Source organism: Capricornis sumatraensis, chromosome 23 (genome assembly GCF_032405125.1).
Source record: "Capricornis sumatraensis isolate serow.1 chromosome 23, serow.2, whole genome shotgun sequence".
NCBI classification, from domain to species: domain Eukaryota; kingdom Metazoa; phylum Chordata; class Mammalia; order Artiodactyla; family Bovidae; genus Capricornis; species Capricornis sumatraensis.
The window spans coordinates 36,609,249-36,632,896 of NC_091091.1; the positions used below are offsets into that span (position 1 = coordinate 36,609,249).

A 23,648-nucleotide genomic window follows, 5' to 3' on the forward strand; every position below is an offset into this window, starting at 1 on the left:
AACCTGTGTCACAGCTCCTCCATAGGCAGAGCGCATCCCGAGTTCCCTCCTGACAACCAAAGACACTTCCACTTGGAAAAAGCAACAAGAAGAGCAGAATGCGCATGTCAGCTTTCCTCATGCGAATCATTCAAGCCGAAGATTGCTCCGAAGGGCATTTTAGGAGGAAGATTTCTATTCAGATAATTGTCTTAAAACGCTCAGCTTTGCTTTCCTTTTTTTCTGGCATAACTCAGCCAAATGAATTCCAGTCTCAGGCCAAGCTCAGCCTATGGATGACCAGACTGGCTACTTCCTCTGCACAATCAATGCAGGCAGGGTTCTGCCTTGCTGTAGGAACAGTTCAGGCGGTGACTAAATAGATTCACCTTGGCCGTGGCTCAGCATCCTCTGAACCATCCATGGCTCAGTTATGGCCTGGGAAGACCTTAGAGTCCTCCACGGTGGATCCCACAGCCATCCAGATAGAGCCCAACTTAGGGCAGCACAGAAACTGCCCAGCTGTTGTTTCCTCCTATGCACCACCCTGAAATCTGGGCTAACAGTCCACACTTCAGCCTCAGTGTGCTGGCCTCTTCTAGGGCCCCTGCTAACTCTCAGTGCCCCACAGGGCCTGTCTAGCTGCTCACTCCTTCACATCCTCAGCTTGTAGACCCCGACAGCAGACTGAGGTCCATTAGCCTTGGCTATCACCTGGTCAACCTTCCTTATTTTTGTTCAGTTGTTAAGTCATGTCTGACTCTATGATCCCATGGACTGACTGTAGCCTACCAGGTTCCTGTAGCAACGTTCCTTAAGACAGTGTCTTTCCAAGTGTGGACCCCAGATCAGTATCAGCGTCACTGGGAATGTTCTGGGCCCCACAAAGCACCGGGCACCCCAGCTCTGCTAAGCCACTGAAGGAATCCACCACCTGCTAGAAGGTTTGAGCAGAAAGTCAGCTTTCTCAAACCATCTTTGTAGTTAAAAATGCTTCAACTTGAATTTTTCAACTTGGAACATGGAAGAGGCATTTCCCATTTGCTTTGGTCTATTTCCACAGAAAGGTTTTCCCACAAGACGATGTCAGGATCCTTTGCTGGAGTGAACATACATAGACAGATGACATACTCTCCCCAGACCCTCATTCTAAGAAGTTTAAAGCTGTTATATGGAGCCAGCTAACCATCCAATAGGAATTCCAATGTCCAGGTGCTCACAGGACTCTCAAACTGCCAGTTTACCAGCATCTCTTATTTTAAGGGTTATCTCAGGCCTGAGTCCATTACAATCCTTTAGTATCTCCCACAGCAGATGATAATGGAGCGGGGAAAGCAGAGAAGGGTTGCCTCTGACATGGTCCACATTCCACATATTGCAAGGACCAGAAGGTTACCGGGCACACTCTGACCAAGCCCCTCCCAGAAAAAAAAAGCATCACCAAGTCTTGGACACAATGTGTTTTTATACGTCAGTGCAGAGTTCTGCCTGACTGCGCTAAATACAACACTAAAATGCTTTGTTGCACTAGAAACCAGAAGGGAGGCGCTGTCTGTCAGGAAGGCATCTCTCAGGGCAGGAAAGCAAGCTGGGCCAGACTCCCTCACTGCCACACAGCCCCGGAGTGGCAGCTGATGGGGAAGTTCAGAAGCTTCCTGGTTACTGGTACCCACTTCCACCTGGAAGGGCTGTGGCACCGGCTCCCAGCCACCTCCCCCAGCCTCACCATCCTGACCTGCTGGAGTGAACAGGCTGGACACGAGGCGGCCACACACACACACTCAGACTGTCTCAGTTCCAGGAGACCACATGGACCCTTGTGGGCACACGTCTTCCAGCCCAAGACGATTCTGATCTTAGTGCAGCAGTTCTCAAAGTGAAGTGTAGGAACCCTGGCAATCTCAGAGAGCCTTTTAGGTGTTCCTGAGTCAAAACTATTTTCCCAGTCACGCTAAGTCTTGGTTTATCCTTCTCATACTCATGTTCTCACGAGAGTACCATGGAGTTCTTCCAGAGGCCAGAGGTAACATGTGGTACTGAAACCGTCTGAATGCCGTAGCAGATATTAGAATCCAGGTGTCCTCTGGTCAGATACTAGATTTCTGAAAGTGTAAAACGATGTCACGCTTCTCCCTGAATTTTTTTTTGTTTTGGAAAAATGTAAGAATTTTTAAAAAAAAAACTATGTTCTGTTATTTATGGTAACCTGTAATGGGTATCTTGGTGCTATTTTTAAATGAAGTAATAAATACATAAACACTTTTCCAGCTTTGACTCCCAATATGGTAAGCATAGATAGATTTAGCCCACATATACAAAACTCAGTAATTTTAAGAACATAAAGGAGTTCTGAAACCAAAAGTTTGAAAACCACTGTCCTAATGAGAAGCAAATCATTGGGTTGGCCAAAAAGTTCTTTCAGGGATTCTTCGCTGCCCACCCTGTAACATCATATGCAAAACTGAAAGAACATTTTGGCCAACCCAATATGTTTAATGAGGGGGCATTTATGCCTTATCAAGAGTGCAAGGTCTCTTATTTAAAATTTTTGCTTTAAAATGAATAAATAAAGAGTTAGAAACAAAATCAGCTGCAATATCCGACTTCACACAACACCCGGAGAGGGTGGTTTTCAGGAGACACATACATCGCACCAGAAATAGGCAGACAGCGGACAGAACCCTGGCTCTGCGGCCCCTTGGCCCCTCTGGGCTCTGGTTCTAGTGACACCACTTGGAAAACTGCAGAAGCTGCTCAAGATCATGCCCCCTCCTCTGTGGACCAGGGAGGAGGACGTCAGCCCCCACTTCCAGGGTGGTGGAGTGCCCAGCACAGTGCCTGGCGTGCTGCAAATGCCACATAAATGTCACCTTCTTCGTCATCACCTTCATCACCATCACCGTCACCCACACGTTCCTGCAATAATGTCCCTGGCTCTGCGGATTCTGAGCCCCTAAGTCTTGCACGAGCCATCCTGCGCCTGGCAGGAGGATCAGATGAATCATGGCACAGAACCACGCAGACGAGAGGAAGGGTCGGATTCAGCGGCCCTGAGTCAGTGACTGCCCTTTGCTCGATGCCTCACATCCCTGACTCAGACACAAGCACCTCTAAGGACACTTTATTTACGGTTACTCTGGGTCACTGAAGCAGCACGTGCCCAGAGAGGCTGCCAGGGGCACCCCCACTGCCCATTCAGTTTAAACAATAGTGAATCTAGGACTCCAGGCCCAACAAACTCGTGGCCAGCTCCATCCACATCTCAGTGGGTATCTTTGTATGGTGATAATTGTCTCTTCTAGACAGAAGCGTTCTTGAGATGACACATGCTCCAAACACCTCTGGACTCTGTCAACCCCCACCTCCGCCTCCCACTTTTCCCTAATGGTACCAACTGAAAAGATGGTGATGTATCAATATGAAGCTTAGCAGCACAGCCTCATGTAACTGTGTTGGAATTTCCACATGCTGCTTAATGCTGTGGGTGCATAAAAGTGTAAAGCAGTAAAAACCTACCCTTTCCACCCACAAATCCTACTTTAAAGGTCTCCGTCTGCTGATGGAGCAGGGATGGGGTGGGAAATGTTGCATTTGGAATCTTATACTTCCTTTGTCCTCTATGATCAAAATGTGTGGAAAGTTTGAGGAAGAGAGAAAGGAAAAAAGATTTATTGAATGTTTGCTCTGTTAGGTGGCAGGCTCTGTGCTATCATCTTTGCCTAGATATTGCATTTAACCCTTATGGCTGCCCTGTGAAGATGGAATCATTTATAGATGCAAAACTGAGGCCATGAGCTGTTCATGTCCTTGAACCAGCAGAACCCAGATGAGAGCCCAGGGCTACCCCACTCACAAATACACTGACAGCTTACTGAAGGGGGAAAAAAAGGCCCAACTCCAGCTTGGTGACACTTTTCACATTGATGGTTGTTTTAAATGCTTGTGTTTTTGTTTTGTTTTTTTTTTTTTGATGCAACATTTTCTGCATAATTAATTGCTTTCGGAAATCACAGAGCAATTTCCCATTCACTGAGCCAGAAATGCCTTGTAGAAATGCAAATGCCAACGTGCCTGAAGGATGTCTAAGTTGGGGTAGTGCCTGAGTGGGCATCTGGGGTGTCCTTGGGTAAAGTGGGACTCCAAGTCTGGGTGTGAGAGCAGGGCACTAGTCAAACGTGACAGCCACCTGGTGTGGGGCAGGGTGGCGGGGCGAACTTTCCTGCACAAAATGAGATGGCTCTGGGTAACAGGCTAAGGGAACCACTGTCAGCAACAAACTGCACATGACCAAAAGAAGTCGTGTGTCCTCTGGAGGCTGGGATGGGAGGGAACAGCCTCAGCTTAAGGGCCCAGTATGCCAGCCAGAATGGGTACCCATGGACCCCAAAGGCTGTTGGTCTGGATAAGGGGGAAGCCAGCTGGGAATACTAGGATCTCTCTTCCCCCCAACTGTTTGCTCCGTGGATAAAACACATGTGAAAAAAAGAAGGGCATGAAATGAAAGCATCCCCTTCTGAAAGAACAGAAAAAAAAAGAGAGAGAGAGAGAGACTCCAAAATCTGTATGTTGGATTTAGGCCTAGACTTAACGGGGGAGCTAGGTGACCCTGTCTGGGAACTTCATGGGGCCCTAGTACCTGAAAAGGTCACTGGGCAGAGCAGAAGAGTTCCCCTTGGAAGAGCAACAATCTGCACAAAGCAGCAGAGGGGACCAACTGGGATCTTTGACCAAATGGTCTGAAATCCTGGGTCCCAGAACTCCCTGCAAGTCCCCCACCCATCCCCATTTCATCAATTCTCACCCACCACATGTTTTATCAGCACTGCATTCAAGATGCAAGCCACAGCATGGAGGTTTTCCTATGATTCATGAACTGGCCAGAGGGCAAGGAGAACATACGTAGGAAGACCAGCACTTGGATGACCCCAAGTTGGGGACAAAACCATGGATTGTTTAGAGCCTGCTGTCACTCTGTGACAGCAGAGAGTTCATCTCCCCTGAGATACACAGCCAAGTCCCTGATATCTGCTGCCCGGGGGAAGGTGACGGTCAAGGACTCTAAACTCCAGCGACAGTTCAGCAAGGAGTTATGGAGGGCGCCCAAGCAACCAGGTGAGTGGGAACTCCTGGGTAACAGTCACGTGACACACACCTGGGACCCTCAGGCCAGACAGACTGTGCTCAGTGAATGTGCCCGAGTAAGCACTTGAGTTAATACTAAGAAAATCAGTGTGGTCTGGAAAGATTTTTTCCTATTTGTAGAAACATCTCTTGCCATCAGTAAGCTGTCACAGAGAAACCACTCTATAATAAGCAATGAGTGCTCAAAAGGAAATTAGATGAAGTAAGAACTTGCTGAGCATGTATTACCTGAGGAGCGCTTTTTATTTTTTTTAATGTTTCGAATGATGCTAAGAGGCTGTGATGAACATTATGTCCTAAGCTCTGTGAAAACTGTCTTTAAAACTGATGCTGTCTTAGTTACTGAGCCATAAAGAGCGTCGAGATCCAGAGGCTGGCCGGGATGATCATTCTGCCTGTCTGGAATGAAAGGTAGTAAGGCTGAACGATGTAAGAACATTGCATTCTTGTCGTGAAAGACAATCGTTTGGAAAGAATGACAGAAAACAGGTTTCGGAGTGAGCGAGACCAGCTCCTCCACGTGGGCTGGGATCACAGAGACCAGTGCCTCTCATCATTAAAACCCAGCAAATGGGTTTTTGCTCCCACGTCTTCCTCAAATCCACAGCCCTGGGCCTCTATCCCGTTTCTACCACCGCTGGTCTCTTCCATGTCGCTCATCCTTTCGGCCCTATTCGGAGGGCAGCTTCTCCAGGAAGTTTTGCTGACCCTCCCAGGCCAAGGCCCAGTTGGCTACTCTTATCTCTGCCCTTCCATAGCACTTTGTGTCTTCCTGACCACAGACTCCCACACCAGGCTGAAATAACTGTATTTGCACCTGTCTTCTTTTTTGTATGGCTGGTGAGAAACCATGTCTTTACTCCTGGCACAGTAACTGCAGACCAGCTGGATGGATGGACGGATGGACAGACAGATGGATAAGAGGATGGAGGACAGACGAGGGATGGATGGATGGGTAACTGGAGGAAGAGAGGGATATATGTATAGATGGATAGGTGGACAGGTAGATTTCCTATATGCTAAGTCCATTCTGAATTCTCCTCTTCCACCCTCTTACCTTTGAATGACACAACAAGGCTCATCCCACTTTTAGTCCTAAGAATCTGATCTCCCTCAGCTCTGCTGAGGTCTTTTGTTGATTCTCCAACTCTCCAACTTCCTGCCTCTGTAAGGCCGTTACAGACACTTTTTACCATAAACCTGGTGTTCCACAGGTTCAGTCTTTGGCCTATTTCTCTTCTCACCCACTTTCTCTGGGGAATAAATTCCATCATATTTACACCCTCAATGACTTCTATGTTGATGATCCTCAAATCTATCCCTATATTCAACGCCCTTCTCTGACCTTCCTTCAAGTTTTACATTGATTCACTCATTTATTCATTCAGCAAATATTAAGTGTAGAATACTGTTCAAGCACAGTTTTAGGCACTTGGGATATATCACAGTTCGAGAACCCTAACTGGGGAAGTTACATTATAGTGGACAAAAGAGGCAAACAATAATCAAAACAAATAAATAAATTATATAGTATGTTAGAAGCTGATAAATGTGTGAAAAAAAGGAGAACAGGATAAGGGGGGTGGGCAAGGACTTACATGTTAAATAAGGTGACCAGTGTGAACACGTTAAAATGAGATTTAAGGAGACGTGGAGGTGATGGAGTTTGTCTGGGAGCATCTGGGGAAAGAGTGGGCCAGCAGAGACAACAGCTGGAGCAAAGGCTAGAGGTGGACACGCCTAGTGCATTCGAGGACCAGCAAAGGGCCCAGAGTGTCTGAAACAGACGAAGGAGAGACGGGGAGCCAGAGAAGAGGCCAGACAGGTAAGGGCAAGGGGACAGTTCATGTTGGACTCTGAGATCATTAGAAGGTCTGCATCTTCATCTCTGAGTGCCTAGCTGTATGGGCACTTCCATGTGGATGGAAGCGTGCACTGTGGACCCCATTTCATTTCCCTGAGCCTGGTACTTTCCCCTCCCTCTTGCTGTAGACACTGCCTACGGTGGCTTCCACTGGGCCAGAGGACATAGGCCCTCTGGCTGGTCCAAGGATGGGTACATGAGCCAAACAAGGCTAAAGTCTGTGGCTGGGATTTTCCCAACAGGTTTCAGAGGGGGAAGCCCACTCTTTGATGGTGAGGTGATAAGTTAAGCACCTCTTATCTTGGGTGGGGGGAGGAAGCAGAGCCCCTGAGCTGGGCAGGCGCAGGGAGGGCCTGGCTAGAGAAAGCCAGAAAGCTGAGTATATCTGGACAGGCATTTTTCAGCAACAGGCTCCAGCAGGAACAGACAAATGGCTTCACACTCGCCTCTGCCAAAGGAAAGATAAGGAGAGAGACAGGAGGCGACAAGATGGAGAAAGTTGTAGTGGGTTTCCGCTTGATTCACAGCTCAGGTTACCCCTGTGAGACAGGGACACGGCAGGCTCAGACCCTGCTTAGCTGGTGCCAAGTGGATGTGCAGGCTCGGGGGTGGAGATCTGGGAGACCCACCAGGAAGTGCGCTCCTCCCCACCATTCAGCAGATGCTGCGGGGAGACATCCCTGCTCTCTGCTTGATGAATCTGTACACATATAGGAGCTTTCCCCAACCCCGTGGGAGTCCTGGGGGGCTCCAGCCTGGAGACTCGGTGGCAGGCAGTTCATGCAGGTGGGGCACCTTAAAAAATGAGCTATCCCATCCTGCACCGCTAAAGACACCCATGTAATCATTTGAAATGAAAACTGCTCAAATGAACTGGAAAATGTTTTACTTGTGTTTTCTCATATTCCTGAACCTTTCTTTCCATGGTTCAAAAGTTTGCATTGTCTAATTGCTGATTTCCATTTGTGAATGAATCAGCGTAAAATAAAATTAAGTGACAAATTAATCTCCCCTTTTAGTTTTAGGCATTAATTATCCTCTGAGCCATTTTCTTGTGCGCTTGCCACATGTCAAGACAAGCCGGGAGATCACGTGATGTCGAATCTAGTTTTCAACTCAGGAAGGTAGCCCAAAGAGCGGAGGATGTCCTTGCTCTTTAAAAGTCGCAGTTTACTATGCAAAACAGCTTTGATTCCAAGCAAAGGAAATACATTCTCCCCTTTTAAAGATATATTAGTACTGTCAGGCCAAGGAAGTCACTGGAGAAGAAATTTGCTGCATGGTTTTGTGACATGTTTCCCCAGTTGTCCCAGTTAACACATTAACAACAACATATTTCCTCTAAGTATAACAGGGTCAGCGTCAGTGTGGAAAATGTGGTGTTGGCTAGGGCAGAATTTTGAAAGTTACATATGCTGTTCCTCTGGAGCTGTACCAAAGGAGACCTTCATGGTTCTGCTAAAAAAGCAAAACACAACAAAACACAACCAGGCCCCCAGGATACAATTATAGGATCCTTAGTTCCCGGGGAAAGCTAAATCCATATATACTCGGTCACTTGGTCAAAACTACCACTCTTAGCAACTATGGGGAGGCAGAGCCTGGGTACCGAGGCGGTTTTGTTTAGTTGCTAGGTTGTGCCTGACACTTTGGCTACTCCATGGACGATAGCCTGACAGGCTCCTCTGTCCGTGGGATTTCCTAGGCAAGAATACTGGAGTGGGTTGCCATTTTCTTCTCTAGATCTTTCCAATCCAGGGACTGAAAACCAGTCTCCTGCACTGGCAGTGGGTGTATATGTTAGGTCACTTCAGTCATGTCCAACTGTTTGTGACCCTATGACTCTTTGTGACCCCACCAGGCTCCTCTGTCCATGGCACTCTCCAGGCAAGAATACTGGAGTGGATTGCCGTGCCCTCGTCCTGGGGACCTTCCCAACGCAGGCATCGAACCTGCGTCTGTTATGTCTCCTGCATTGGCCGACACTTTCTTTACCACTAGCGCCACCTAGACAGCCCCTGCACTGGCAGAGAAGCAAGTCAGTCTTGGAGGAGGTGTGGACAAGAAAGCCTTGGAGACAGAGGGCCCTGATCCCTTTCCTTTCAAAATTCAATATTATCAGAATCTGCTGAAAAGGTATGCAATACCCTTGACCAAGCACTGTTTAAGCCTTAAAAAAGCAATATGGAACAATATGGATGAACCTGAAGGACATTATGTTAAGTGAAATAAAACAGTCACAGGACAAATACTGCATCATTCCACTTTGCATGAGGTATCTAAAATCATCAAACTCACAGACGCAAAGAACAGAACTGTCTGTTGCCAGGAACTAGGGGGAGCAGAAGCAGATAGTTTCTGATCAGTGGGAACAAAAGTTCAATTATGCAAGACGAGTAACTTCTAGAGTTCTACTGTACAATATTTTGCCTGTAGACAATTCCATATTGCACACTTAACAACCTGTTAAGAGAGTAGATTTCATATTAAGTGTTCTTATGGCAGAAAGTGAAGAAGAACTAAAGAGCCTCTTGATGAAAGTAAAAGAGGAGAGTGAAAAAGTTGGCTTAAAGCTCAACATTCAGAAAACTAAGATCATGGCATCTGGTCCCATCACTTCATGGCAAATAGATGGGGTAACAGTAGAAACAGTGGCTGACTTTATTTTTGGGGACTCCAAAAATCACTGCAGATGGTGATTGCAGCCATGAAATTAAAAGACGCTTACTCCTTGGAAGGAAAGTTATGACCAACCTAGACAGCATATTAAAAAGCAGAGACATTACTTTGGCGACCAAGGTCCGTTTAGTCAAGGCTATAGTTTTTCCAGTAGTCATGTATGGATGTGAGAGTTGGACTATAAACAAAGCCGAGTGCCAAAGAATTGATGCTTTTGAACTGTGGTGTTGGAGAAGACTCTTGACAGTCCCTTGACTCTGCAAGGAGATCCAACCAGTCCATCCTAAAGGAGATTAGTCCTGGGTGTTCACTGGAAGGACTGATGCTGAAGCTGAAACTTCAATACTTTGGCCACCTGATGCAGAGAGTTGACTCATTTGAAAAGACCCTGATGCTGGGAAAGATTGAGGGCAGGAGGAGAAGGGGACAACAGAGGATGAGATTGTTGGATGGCATCACCGACTCAATGGACATGGGTTTGGGTGGACTCCAGGAGTTGGTGATGGACAGGGAGGCCTGGCGTGCTGCAGTTTATGGGGTTGCAAAGAGTCGGACACGACTGAGTGACTGAACTGAACTTAACACAATAAAACTTCAAGAAAAGAAGGAAAATGTTAACTGTAACACTCAATCCCACCTAGAATGCACTGCCAGTCGAGGGAGAGCCTGAGATGCTGTGTGCTCAAGCTGCAGGGCCGGATCTAATGGGAATCCCCTAGGACCCAGCCCCCAGGGCAAAACGTCACATTTTGGGAAATAGTGGCTGCAGATTAAGTAGGAACTAAGAGTTGTTACTCTGCACCCAAGGCTGTGGGACCTGAGCTGCAGGTGCAGAATGACCCCGAAGGGCACGGCCACCAAACCACCAAGCATACTCCAGGCTGTTCACAACAGCGACACCATGTGGCGGCCGCGACAGTCACAAGTCAGGAGCGCTGGCCAGTAGCCTCTGGCTCCCTCTTTGCCTGGTGTTGGAAGCAGAACAAGTTCTGGCACATAAATCTATAATTCGTAGATGAAAACAGGAGGGGGCTTGCTCAAGAGGAAGATGCTAGTTCTTTTGGTAATGAAGAACAGCGAAGGTGCCTGAGTGATTAATTAGAAAAATTTAAGAGCTATGAACATATTTGTTTGTAGCACCCAATAACCTCAGATATGCAGATGACACCATCCTTATGGCAGAAAGTGAAGAAGAACTAAAGAGCCTCTTGATGAAAGTGAAAGAGAAGAGTGGAAAAGTTGGCTTAAAACTCAACATTCAGAAAACTAAGATCATGGCATCTGGTCCCATCACTTCATGGCAAATAGATGGGGAAACACTGGAAACAGTGACAGACTTTATTTTGGGGGGCTCTCAAATCACTGCAGATGGTGATTGCAGCCATGAAATTAAAAGACGCTTACTCCTTGGAATAAAAGTTATGACCAACCTAGACAGCATATTAAAAAGCAGAGACATTACTTTATTAACAAAGGTCCATCTAGTCAAAGCTATGGTTTTTCCAGTAGTCATGTATGGATGTGAGAGTTGGACTATAAACAAAGCTGAGTGCCAAAGAATAGGTGCTTTTGAACTATGGTGTTGGAGAAGACTCTTGAGAGACCCTTGGACTGCAAGGAGATTCAACCAGCCCATCCTAAAGGAAATCAGTCCTGAATATTCACTGGAAGGACTGATGCTGAAGCTGAAGCTCCCATACTTTGGCCACCTGATGTGAAGGACTGACTCATTTGAAAAGACCCTGATGCTGGGAAAGACTGAAGGCATGAGGAGAAGGGGACGACAGAGGATGAGATGGTTGGTTGGCATCACCGACTCAATGGACATGAATCTGAGTAAATTCCGGGAGTTAGTGATGGACAGGAAGGCCTGGTGTGCTGCAGTCCATGGGGTCGCAAAGAGTCAGGCATGACTGAGTAACTGAACTGAACTGAGCCAGGGTCCAAGTGCTGAGCTTACTTAGTATGTCAGAGTTTGGGCAGAAGGAGGAGAGTTTAAATTTTGTACATATAACCAGGTGCATCAAGGATAAAGGAATTGGCTCCCTTTAGGATCAAACCAACCAGAGCAAACTGGCAAGGGAGACACTGTGCTTCAGGGTAAGACCTGGAGGCTGTTACATTTCATCACCCACTTCCTCCGCTACCTCCGAGTTTGCTTTTCTGCAGACAAGCTTAGGAGGACTAAACAGGCAAGCTCTCGCCTCTCCCTTACCACCCCGAGAGGAAAGAACCTGTTGGCTTCTCTAAAAGGGGAAGGCAGAAAAGGCAAATAAAGTCAAAAGGCAACGCTGAAGTTGCGTCTCCTCTGTTTGAAGGCATAAGGCCGGAGAAACAGGTTTTGTGCAGAGGCACCGCTGGTCCCTGGGGAAGGAAACCTGTGTGCTTGGAGTTGGAAAACATTAAGTGCAGGGAAGTTTTAATGAGCTTCAGCAGCTCTTTGATAATGGCTGATGTTGAGATGGCAATGGAACATTTGAAAGGCGAGCTTTCAAAGAATATGCTTTTTAGGAAGCAATTTCCCCTCTTGTCATCCCTTCCCTTTGGGGATCCTCACATTGGGCCTTTCGCCATCCCACTGGGGGTACCTCCCTTCCTCTGATGGATCTAGGTCAGAGCTACTTTAACATGAATCCCCCTCCGCCAAAGCTCCAGCTGCTGCTGTGGGTAGTAGTAACTACAAGGGCTTCACTGAGATGGATTGAGCAGGGATGCAATAAAAGGCATAAAATTAAAGACAAGATTAATAAAACCTGATGAAAGAAAACACTGCCAGCCTACCTAGCAGCTTAAATTACATTTACCACATGCGACAGGGAGGGGGGTAATCATGAGTGATAAGTCCAGGCTCAGCTCGGGAAAGAAATTCCAGTCTAAATAACGACAGGTAACACCAGGGGAAGTCACTGATTCACCTTCCTAGAGAGGACTCAAGACGGGGGTATAAAACCCATCAATCACACTGAGGCCAATTTCCCCTGGTCGGGCCCCCAACAGTCTAGGATCTAGATTCCCAAACAGCCCAGAGCCAGAAACACGGCAGACACACAAAAGCGGCTTCTGGTTGTCACTTCCAGTCCAGTGGTGGCTGCTGTCACTGCAGCCCAACCTTGGGAGTGACCAGGCACAGTCAGTCCTTAGGTGAGGGCTGTCCAGCTGTCCCCTGTTCCTTGTCGCTCCATCAGCTGAAGTCACTCCATGCTACCGGGGCTGCCACAATGCACATGGTCCCTGGAGCCAACCTGGTCCCTCAACAGCACCCAAACCATCCCCTTCCCTATAGATTCTTCCTGCCGCCTCCTCGGAACACTCCCAAGTTCCCAAACTTCTTGCTGTTTCTCACCGCAGCTTAGCAGGGAAGCAATCCGATTTGACTAGTTCTCATCAACCCTCCAAAGAGTTTCTCTTTTTATAGGGCAGGCCAACTGATGCAAACGAACCCTCAGAATAGGCTTTCAGGCTGCAGAGCGGGTATCAGGAAGCCTCTCTGGACGTCTCGTGCAAGACACACCTCGCTAGAAGAGGAGGGAAGGCTCCATCACCATGCTCTCTCCCTCCTCCCAGCCGTGGCCTAGTGGACGGAGGGCTGACTCACTGCTCCATTCCCCCCGCTTATAGCAGCCTCCCGTCTCCAGGCCTCCTGGCTTGAACCATCAGTGAAAAGGTGACGTCTCCTGCAGAGACAGGGATGGCTGTAGCTGGCTTCCAGCCAAGGAAAACCCTGGAAAGACCTGCTCTTAGCAGAAGGACTCCTGCTCAAAGACTGAAAGGGCCCAGGAACATGGGATTCGGGTGCAGGGTCTTCAGGTGATAATCTTTAGATTTTCAGCTCCCTGGCATTCTAATCCCAGGTGAAGCTCCCACAGTTTCTCCCTTGGTCTGGCCCCTCATCGCACTCCGTGGTAAAGAACTTGCCTGCCAATGCAGGGGACATAAAAGACACGGGTTCAATCCCTGGGTGGGGAAGATGTCCTGATGGAGGGCCTGGCAACCCACTCCAGTATTCTTGCCTGGAGAATCCCATGGACAGAGGGGCCTGGCGGGCTACAGTCCATGGGGGTCACAAAGAGTCAGACACGACTGAAGTGACTTAGCACTAGAGAGTTCTCAGAGTCCCTGGATGATTGGTTTCCCCAGGTTATGGCTGCAAGGAGGCCCTGCTTCTTCCTCAGGACCCCTGGAGCACAGCCATCCCCGATCACAGTGCTCAGCTAGGAGGGTCTCAATGAAACAGGGGTGACAGGTGAGGAAGAGTCACACTGCCTGAACACCTGACTTCTCCCACAAGCTCAGTCATTTGAGTTCTTCCTCACGTAGCTTCCATCTTGGGAAAAAAATGGAGACATTACTTCCAGAAAGTCTTCCGCATGAGGGGGGTTCTCCGGTTAACGAACACTTTTATTTTCCTTTGGTCACTAAGGAAATGGCAACCCACTCCAGTGTTCTTGCCTGGAGAATCCCAGGGATGGGGGAGCCTGGTGGGCTGCCATCTCTGGGTCGCACAGAGTCGGACACGACTGAAGTGACTCAGCAGCAGAGCTAGTCTAAGGAAAGAATGGGACTCCGGTCTATCAGAAGAAAACTTAAACTGACCAGAACTTTCACTCACCAGAATCCTCCCAACTATCAGACAGATTCTTCTCTGCCTTCTGCTCCTAAGAAAGGGGAAGCTTAGAAGAAAACAAGCATATAGTCACACCTTCACCTACTTGTCCGCCGTGAAATTTATCAAGTGCGTGGGATTTTGTCAGCGACCGTATTTGAAGACTCCTGACTCTGTCCCGAGGGCAGAGTACAGGTGCTGTCCGATGATGCCCCCGTCTGCATCTCTAACCTGACATCCACCCTGTGCTCTGAATGCAGCACCAGCATTGCCTCAGGCTGCGAAGACTCGAGTCTCTGCTAATCAAAATCTACTGGCTTCCATCAGCAATGAATTCAACCCGAAGTTCTGGAAGGACACACATCAAACTGTCGACAGTGACGGCTGGGAGCAAGTGAGAACAGAAAGAAAAGACACGTTTCCTTTCTTTCTACTTAATTCTCTACAGCTTTTTTGCTCTGAAAAAAGTATATATACATAGAATATATTCATGGAGTCCCTGAAACATTAAAATAAATTAATACATGGCCAAAAAGGAAAATAAGTGCCTGTTTTCAACAACACAGCCCAGACTCTGCCAGGTCTCTGATCGGGGCTGAGATCCAGAAGCATGGAAAGCATCTACTCTCAGACAGGTTGATGATTAAATGACCCAGAACAGACCTAGGCATTCTGGAAGTTCTCCTCTTCAGGGCTCGACACAGCTCCACCCTCTTGCTGCTGTCTTCCAGCTTTGTGATCTTGATGCGAAGCGCCCCTATATTTCCACCAGCCCTCATTCCACTTACTAAACCCTTTTTGACCCCTGGCAGCTCTCAGTTCTGGTAGTGGGGGCACATGTCTTCAAGCTCACCTGACCTCAGGTGACTCTCTGAACTTATTGAGCACAGTCCTATTTCCCTCATTCCCTCATTCTCAGATTAAAGATGGAAACCTTCCTGAGTGCAAGAGCCTGATGCCTGCCCAGTTTCTGAAGGACCTTGTCCTGGAGGCAGAGGTCAGTTTTGGCCCCATCCATCCCAACCACTCCCCTCTCCCACCCCACGCAGAAATTGAGAAAACAGAGAGCGGGCCACTCTCTGCCACCTCATTCATCACGCAGCTGCCGGTGCACTTACCTGCAGATGTAATTGGTCTTGCAGGACTCCTGCAAATTCAAGCAGTTGGGTTTCTCCCTCTCCTCGTAGGAGCACACGGGCACAATGGTCTGCCGCCTCCGCTCGGTGCAGGCGATGTCTCGGCAGGAACAGAAGAGCATCCCATAGCTGTGCTTGGCCGGGACCTTGTCGAAGAACTGCCGGAGGGCCTTGTGGCACTTGCGCCGGTTGCAGACGTCATTGGACATGCTGGTGGTGCACGGGGTGATGTAGGCCGACCTGTACTTCTTGCAGGTGTCGTCCAGGTTGCAGGCCTTGGCGGCGTCCAGGCAGTTGTTCCCTTTCGAGATGTGCTCCACTGCAGAAAGGAGAGAGAGGCAGGTGACCACGGGGCTAGGTGCGGCTCGCACAGGTCCTCTGCTTGCACTGAGATCTGGCCTCTCACCACCTGGCAGCCCTGGCAGCTCTCATCAGCTCTGTGTTTTGAAGCTAATAACTTAATGAGTTTGTGACAATGAGGAAGCATCAGGGGCACAGAGGCTGGGAACCCATGACTGCACATAAGCTCCTAGCATTGTCTCAGAGGTATAATTAGGAGGTATTGAGTGAGGCCAAAGGAGCTCAGACACCTGCCTGCCTGGGCCTAAGCAAGGCAACAGGAAAACAAGTTTCCAGCTCCTGGCTGGTAAACTGAAATTAGGATAAAAGAAAAAAGCAGCAAATTATATACTTGTTTATTATATAGTATATAAAATGATATGCTGAATGTAAGTATAATTGCCATGCGATCCTCCAGGAATATAATTATGTAATAAATGCACATAGTACATGCTAATTACTATATGATTACAGAGTAATTGCATGGTTATTTGAGCCCAGAAGACAAAATATTATGCCAGCTCTCTAAACAGGAAGAAGCAACCACATCGAAGCTGTATTTAAGTTTGAGCTCACAGGCCACTGGAAGGAAACCAGAATAAATTACATAAAAATTTGCAAACCTCAATTACCATTTAACTTACCACAGAAAATGTGGGATCTATGAGTACTGAGGTTGCAGATTAGAAAAATTCAGTTAGTATTTTGGATAGAACTTCAGTGGGCTTACAAATCATAGGCCTTAGGAATCTCACAAAACATATGTTGCCTTCTGCCCAAGCCCTCTGTGCTCAGGCTTTCAGAGAAACCAGGGCCATCCATGGCCAGGAGGCCTTCTGTGAGGCTGGAGACAGAACACAGAGGAGGTGGGGCCCACTGAGGTGGCTGGGTGGGCTGGCAGGGCCAAGTCCAATGGGCAAAGTTAAAAGATGAACGGATAAGGGAAATGAAGCCTATTTCCCACAATATAGGTCTTACCAAAGAGAGGGGGAAGTGATGGAAAAACCTCCAAGAGCTAAGTTATATATAATACGGCCCATGGAAAATTGATAATTAGGTACAGCAATGACCCTCCAGAGACAGCTAGGAGGCAACAGACAGGCACCACACAACTGTGGGATTCAAACCCCAGGAAGTTTCCGCTCAGGCCTCAGCCCCTTCTTGGGTTCTGAAACCCCCTTTCATTCTCTTTATATCCCCCATTGATGGGGATCATGAAGGCATTTGAGAATTAGCACAAGAGCAAAGAGAGTTCAGCCGGATTGGATGGGACTGAAAGACAGGGCAGTGTATTTAGTATCCATATAAAGGGCACATGGAATATTTTTCCACCTTAAAGAAAGAAGGAAATACGCCATATCCAGAAACACAGATGAGCCTTAAGGACATGATACTAAGTGAGATAAACCAGTCACAGGAGGACAGTATCCTCTATGGCTCTACATGTGCAAGGCATCGAAAACTCTCAGACTTCGAGAAGCAGAAAGTTGAATGGTAGTTACTGCTGTTCAGTGGTACAAATGACAGTTACTGCTACTCAACAGTACAAATGGTAGCTACTCCCCATTTCCTCCCTTGTTCCAGCATGGGAGGAAATGGGGAGTTGTTATTCAAGAAGTATAAAGTGTCAGTGATGCAAAATGAATAAGTTCTAGAGATCTGCTGTACAGCATCACAGTTACAGTTAACAATATTGTATTGTGCATTTAAAATCTAAGTGGCATGATTTCACTCTTCTTGATTGCTGAGTAATATTCCATTGTGTATATAAACCACATTTTCTTTACCCATTGATCTGTCCATGTACACTCTGGTTGTTTCCATGTCTTGGCTAATGTAAATAGCGCTGCAATAAACATAGGGGTGCGTATATCTTTTCAAATGATAGTTTCATCTGAGTATACGCCCGGGAGTGGGACTGCTGAATCATATGGCAGCTCTATTGTTAGGGTTTTTGAGGAACCTCCATACTGTTTTCCACAGTGACTGCACCAATTTCCATTTCCATCAACAGTGGAAGAGGGTTCCCTTTTCTCTACATCCTCTCCAGCATTTGCGTATTGTAGAGTTTTTAATGATGGCCATTCTGTCTGATGTGAGGTGATACCTCACTGTAGTTATGATTTGCATTTCTCTTAATAATGAGTGATGTCGAGCATCTTTTCATCCATCTATTGGCCATCTGTATATCTTCTTTGGAGAAAGGTCTATTTAGGTCTTCTGCCCACTGGTACCTAAAAATTATCATACTAAGTGAACTAAGTCAGAAAGAGAAAGACAAATACTATATGATATCACTTCTATGTGGAATCTACAATACAATACAAATCAACATATCTATGAAACACTAAGAGACTCACAGATAAAGAGAACAGGCTTGTCGTTGCCAAGGGGGAGTGGGGTTAGGGGAGAGAAGATATGGGAGTTTGGGATTAGCAAAGGCCAACTACTATACATAGAACGGATAAACAATGAGGTCCTACTGCATAACACAGGGAACTATATTCAGTGTCCTGTGACAAACCATGCTGGAGAAAAATGGGAAAGAATGTATATATGTGTATGGATGAGTAACTTTTCTGTACAGAGGAAACTGATACAACATCATAAATCAACATTGTAAATCAATAAAACTTTAAAAAGAACTATGTTAAGAATATAGTGTTAGTCGCTCAGCCAAGTCTGACTCTTTGTGACCCCATGGACTGTAGCCCACCAGGCTCCTCTGGGCCTGGGATTTTCCAGGCAAGAATACTGGAATGCGTTGCCACTTCCTTCTCTAGGGGATCTTCCCAATCCAGAGACCAAACCTAGGTCTCCTGCATCACAGGCCGATTCTTTACCACGTGAGCCACCAGGATCTCATGTTAAATGTTCTAGTATTGTAAAGGAAAATTTCATACAAGACAAGAACAGACACAGTAAGTCCAACATTTCAGGGAATGAAAAATTCCCCTTGGTCTACTGATGGTGTGTCTCACTTTAAGAAACTACTATGTGTAAATATCTGAAATCACAAAAAATATACTCGGACACTACCAGCAGTATTTTGTGATGCCCCAGGTTCATGTTTTTCTCTATGACATGTGAATTCAACAAGTTAATGCGCAAGGCGATAAACAAGACCTTCAGCCCTTCTTAGGTGAGCAGTGCAGGGCGCCAGCAGCTGCACGCACATCCTGCTGGTTTACCAAGCACACCCGGAGCATTTTCTCCATCATGATCTTCCCAAAGTGGCTTCGCTCCTGCGTCTCTGTTTTCACACTCAGCCATTTCAGGACCCAAGGAGTGAAATATTCACCACATGCCCCAACAGATCCCCAGGGCCTCCACCAGGCCCTGGTGACACTTCTGGTTTTCTCCTCTTTTGAGAGGTGGTGCTGTTGGGCCCACTGGCAGCAGTGATTGGTAATCCTGAGGGACTACAGCTGTAGATTTCTTTTGTTTCCACTTAAGGCTGTCTGGGTCTTCATTGCTGCACCTGGGTTTCCCCTAGTTGCGGCAAGTGAGGGTATGCTCCAGCTGTGTTACATGCGCTCTGGAGTGTGCGAGCTCAGTAGTTGTGGCACATGGGCTTAGCTGCCCCACGGCATCTGGAATCTTTCTAGACCAGGAATCTAACCCCCCAGGTCCCCTGCAATGGCAGGCAGATTCTTAACCACTGGACTACCAAAGGAAGTCCTGGAGGTTTCTAAGTTATGCATCTTGGAATGATGATCTAAAATAAAGGAATATGACCAAACTCTGCATCATCCGGATAAGGCCCTAAAGGCTAGTTGCTAAGTCGTGTCCCACTCTGTGACCCCATGGACTGCAGCATGCCAGGCTTCCCCGTCCTTCACTATCTCCCAAAGTTTGCTCAAACTAATGTCCACTGAATCAGTGATGCCATCTAACCACTTCATCCTCTGTCACCCCCTTCTCCCCCTGCCCTCAATCTTTCCCAGCATCAGGATCTTTTCCAGTGAGCTAGCTCTTCGCATCAGGTGGATGTTGATACACATTTCACCACCTACACTTTCACTTTCATTGGTGTTCAATGGTACTTTATGATCTCTGGCTAAAATGAAAGGAATATAGGCACATAGGTTGACTTAATACTTACATGATGTAGCCAGGGACATAGGAACAAACAGTTCATGTAAGTTCAAATGGAAAAAAATGACAGAAAAATTAAGTCATCGTATGGCACCCAGTAATGCAGGCCTGTCAAACTCAAAACAGTACATGTTGAAACAGAGAATTACATACAAACTGTAAGCACCAATTTAGTTTCAGCAGACAATATAATTTCTCATATTAAATGTATGTTATCAACTCACATTTCATAGTTTTTAATGTTTTGTTAACACTTAATTTGTGTGTGTTGTCTTTACAGTTTGTATAAAAGCAAAGAAAAAGAGCTGATGGTTTTATGCTTATAAACTTCAAATAAAATTATAATGAAAATAATTAAACTTAACACACAAAGTCCAGAAAATTTACTGCTCTCTGGCAGTTCTCCATATAATACAGTTTTTAAAAATTGGCCTGGAAAAAAGCTCTTTGACATGGGTTTTGGCAGTGAATTTTTGGGTATGACACAACCAATAACAACAAAAAATAAACAAGATGAATTACACCAAACTAGAAAGCTTTTACACAGCAAAGAAAACCATCAACAGAATGAAAAGGTGACTTATGGAATGCGAGAAAATACTTGCAAATCATGTTCTGATATGGAGTCAATTTCCAAAATATATAAAGAACTTGTACGATTCAATCACCAAAGTAACAAACAATAATAATAATAACTCAAATTTTAAAATGGGCAAAGGACCTGAAGAGACATTTTTCCAAAGAAGATATATGAAAGGCCAGCAGGTCCATGAAAAGATGCTGATTGGTAGGGAAATGAAAATCAAACCACAATGACATATCACCTCAGGCCTGTTAGAACAACTGTCATCAAGAGAACTTGTCAGAAAGACAAGAGATAATAAGTTCTGGGGAGATGGTGGAGAAAAGAGAAGCCTGTGCACAGTTGGTGGGACTGTAAATTGGTACAGTCACTACAGAAAACAGAGAAAACAGTATAAAGGTCGCTCAAAAAATTAAAAATAGAGCTAACATTCTCACATGACTGCGAGCTATCATATGATACAGCAATTCCACTTCTGGGTATATATCCAAAGGAAACAAAATCACTTTGTCAAGGAAATATCTGCACTCCCATGTTCATTAAAGCATCATTTGCAATAGCCAAGTGTTCATCAAGGAACAAACAGATAACGGAAATGTGGTGTAGATTTTCAATGGAACCCTATCCAGCCATAAAGGGAAGGAAATACTGCTTTTTGCAACACACAGGTGAACCTGGAAAGCGTTATGCAAAGTACAATAAGTCAGACAGGGACAAATATTGTCTGATCACATTTATATGTGAAATCCAAAGAAAAATTTTGCATGAAGTGGGAACAGGATGAATCATTTTATGTCCAAACCAATGCCTCATAGTTCACTCCACTTAGCACCTGGCATGCTTCAGCCTCACTTTGAGCTGATTCTGTTTTCACTGATAAATAACACTGCTAGAGCACCATCTCCTTATCATTATTTCAGCCAGATTCCACAGTGTGCAACCTGGCACATTAAGATAGGCAAGAGGCCACTAACTGATTTCCAGCTTACAGGTAAATGAGTGACTTTTTGCTTCTAATTCTCATTCACACAAAACATTCTCATAACCCTTCCCAAACTGATACATGAAGCCAGCATTACCCTAATAGTAGAATCTAACGCAAAAAAAGAAGAAAATTACAGGCAAATATTTCTTAGAAAAGAGCACAAAAAAACAACAACTTTGAATAAACTGGTAAGTAGATTTCACTAAGTTAAAAACTCATCAAAAGACACAATTTCTTAAGAAATGAAGAAAACAAATAAGACAAATCACAGACTAGAAGAAAATATTTGCAAAACATGTATCTGACGAAGGACAAATATTTAAAACATATTTGCATTCATGCTCAGTTGCTAAGTCATGTCCAACTCTTTGTAACCCCATGGACTGTAGCCTGCCAGACTCCTCTGTCCATGGGATTTCCCAGGAAAGAATACTGGAGTGGGTTGACGTTTCCTTCTCCAGGGAATCTTTGCAACACAGGGATCCAACCCATGTCTTCTGCAGGGGCAATTAGCAGGGGGATTCTTTACCACTGAGCTACATGAGAAGCCCAACATAAAAAACAACCCAATTGAAAAATGGGTTTTTCTTCATAAAAGAAGTTGTATGAACGGTCAGTAAGCACATAAAAAGTGTTAAACATCGTTAGTTATCAGGGAAATGCAAATTACAACCACTATGTTGGTTAAAATTTAAATCTGACAACTCCAAATGTTTACAAAGATGTGGTGCTCCTAGAATCTCATACATTCCAACAGGAAAGTAAAATCGTCCATCCACTTGGGAAAATTGGGGGCAGATTTTTATAAAATTACACATATACCTACCCTATAACCCAGCATTTCTACTTCTAGGTATTCATCCAAGAAAATGAGGATATATGTCCATAAAAATATTAGGACAAGAGTATGACAACACTTTATTGATAATAACCAAAGACTAGTTACAGCTTATTCCTTGGAAGGAAACTTATGACCAACCTAGATAGAATATTCAAAAGCAGAGACATTACTTTGCCAACAAAGGTCCGTCTAGTCAAGGCTATGGTTTTTCCAGTGGTCATGTACGGATGTGAAAGTTGGACTGTGAAGAAAGCTGAGCGCCGAAGAATTGATGCTTTCGAACTGTGGTGTTGGAGAAGACTCATGAGAGTCCCTTGGACTGCAAGGAGGTCCAACCAGTCCATCCTAAAGGAGATCAGTGTTGGGTGTTCATTGGAAGGACTGATGCTAAAGCTCAAACTCCAATACTTTGGCCACCTCATGCAAAGAGTTGACTCATTGGAAAAGACTCTGATGCTGGGAGGGATTGGGGGCAGGAGAAGGGGACGACAGAGGATGAGATGGCTGGATGGCATCACCGACTCAACGGACATGAGTTTGGGTGAACTCTGGGAGTTGGTGATGGACAGGGAGGCCTGGCGTGCTGCAAATCATGGGGTCGCAAAGTCAGACACGACTGAGAGACTGAACTGAACTGAACTGAGAAACAGCTCATGTATCCATCAGTAAGACAACGCCTAGCAATCTGTGGTCTATCCACATAATGGACTAGCACTCAGAAACAAGAACAGATGAGCTATTTATACACACAATGGCATGGATGAATCTCAAAAACACTGTTCTAAGGGGGAGGGGGGAACTTTACAAAAAAAGTACACAATGAGTAATTTGGGGTTGGCCAAAAAGTTCGTTTGGATTTTTTTTTCCATAACATCTTTTTAGTCAACTCAACATGTACTTGGAAGTTCTGGAAAAGGCAAAATTAATTTATGATGGAAAAATAATCTGAAGAGTGGTTGCTTCTAGGGGATGGAGGTGGGGGCTGACTGGAAAAAGGCAAGAGGAACTTTCTGTAGTGACAGTAATATTCGCTATCTCAGTAGAAATTTGGGTCAAAACTCAAGAGAATGGGACACAAAGTCTGTACATACAGAAATTTTACCTCAAAGTAAAAAGAAATAAATATTAAAAACTGGCTAATGGTAAATATCCTGAAGCATTTATGGGAGGCATATTGATATCTGCATTTTTAAAACTTTGATGAACTGCTAGATGCACAGAAGGACGCGTGGATGGATACTTACAGAGCAACTACATTCAAATGTAATGGTAGCTTCTAGAAGGCAGCTTGATGTAAAACTTTTTCCAGTTGACTGTAGGTTTGAAAATGTGCAAACATAACATTGAAAAAAGTTGATTCACATATATACCTTATTCTTTTTTAAAAAGAAAAGTCTCA

General features: G+C 45.7%; 1 protein-coding gene across 2 annotated transcripts in view; it reads right to left on the reverse strand.

The window, feature by feature from the left end:
- Window positions 1–23,648, reverse strand: part of GFRA1 (GDNF family receptor alpha 1) — a 226,939-nt gene that overhangs the window by 50,922 nt on the left and 152,369 nt on the right. For both annotated transcript variants that reach the window (XM_068961528.1, XM_068961529.1), the window contains one exon: window positions 15,386–15,722. In XM_068961528.1, the coding sequence (XP_068817629.1) occupies window positions 15,386–15,722 (337 nt within the window). The remainder of the gene's footprint in view (window positions 1–15,385; window positions 15,723–23,648) is intronic.